Source organism: Sinocyclocheilus anshuiensis, unplaced genomic scaffold, assembly GCF_001515605.1.
Source record: "Sinocyclocheilus anshuiensis isolate Anshui unplaced genomic scaffold, SAMN03320099.WGS_v1.1 scaffold2012, whole genome shotgun sequence".
Classification (NCBI taxonomy): Eukaryota; Metazoa; Chordata; class Actinopteri; order Cypriniformes; family Cyprinidae; genus Sinocyclocheilus; species Sinocyclocheilus anshuiensis.
This window is the reverse complement of record NW_015555967.1, coordinates 190,690-191,614: the sequence shown is the minus strand read 5'-3', so window position 1 is coordinate 191,614 and position 925 is coordinate 190,690. Positions and strand designations below refer to the sequence as shown.

General features: G+C 38.1%; 1 protein-coding gene across 1 annotated transcript in view; it reads left to right on the top strand.

Moving 5' to 3' along the window:
* LOC107675987 (E3 ubiquitin-protein ligase listerin-like) overlaps positions 1-925 on the top strand; it is a 26,315-nt gene that overhangs the window by 19,701 nt on the left and 5,689 nt on the right. The window contains exon 24 of the mRNA XM_016470503.1: positions 894-922. Coding sequence (XP_016325989.1) covers positions 894-922 — 29 coding nt within the window. The remainder of the gene's footprint in view (positions 1-893; positions 923-925) is intronic.

Sequence of the window (925 nt, the reverse complement as noted above, 5' to 3'; positions counted from 1 at the left end):
TGGACTGGAGTGGTGTGGATTACTTGTGGATTATTGTGATGCTTTTATCAGCTGTTTGGACTTTCTTTCTGATGGCACCCATTCAGTCTACAGGACTAATGGTGAGCAAGTGATGTAATTCTAAATTTCTCCAAGTGTGTTGCGATGAAGAAATAAATTCTTCTACGTCTTGGATGGCCTAAGGGTGAGTAAAGTTTCAGCAAATTTAGATTTTTTGGGGGAGAACTTTTCTCAAAGTCCAGCATAATGTAGATATACTCTAAAACAACCATAAGCACATTAACTTATGAACAAAGTTTTAATAGAACAGTAGCAAAAACAACCTGTACTAAAGAGTCAATGAAAGGGCAGAAAATAGTCATGCTAAACTAAATTTACAACTGTTTTTGGTGTAGGAAAACTTGTTTAACATAATAATTTGACTTGTGGGGAAAAATAAAATGCAAAGTTTAGAATACCGCATTAAGGAGTCAGCATGTGTCTTACCACCTAGACATTATCTTTGTTTTCTACCTGTTTTGCAGCGTCTGCAGAAACGCTATAATGGGCTTTCCTGTAAGTTGCTTTGGTAGGAAAGTATCTGTCTAGAACATAATTGTAAATGTAATTGAAATGAATACTCCAAGGGATGGCCAGTTTTTGCCTAGCCTTAAGGTCATATTGTAAGGAAGAAGTTTAATCCACAATGCGTTCCGCTTTGGGTTTAATTAAATATGCTTCATTGAGAGCACAAGCCTCTGGGAGAGAAACAGTTTCATATTCCACGGGGTTAGCTGAGATCTCCTCTGTTCTGTTGCTGTAATGCTATGTCCATTACAAGTCTTTGAATGAGTCTCAGTGCTGATGTTGAATCGTCTCAGGAGAAATGTGAGTGATGTGTTTGTGTCTTACAGGGTGATGCCTTTGTTGCCAGAGAGTGACAGCG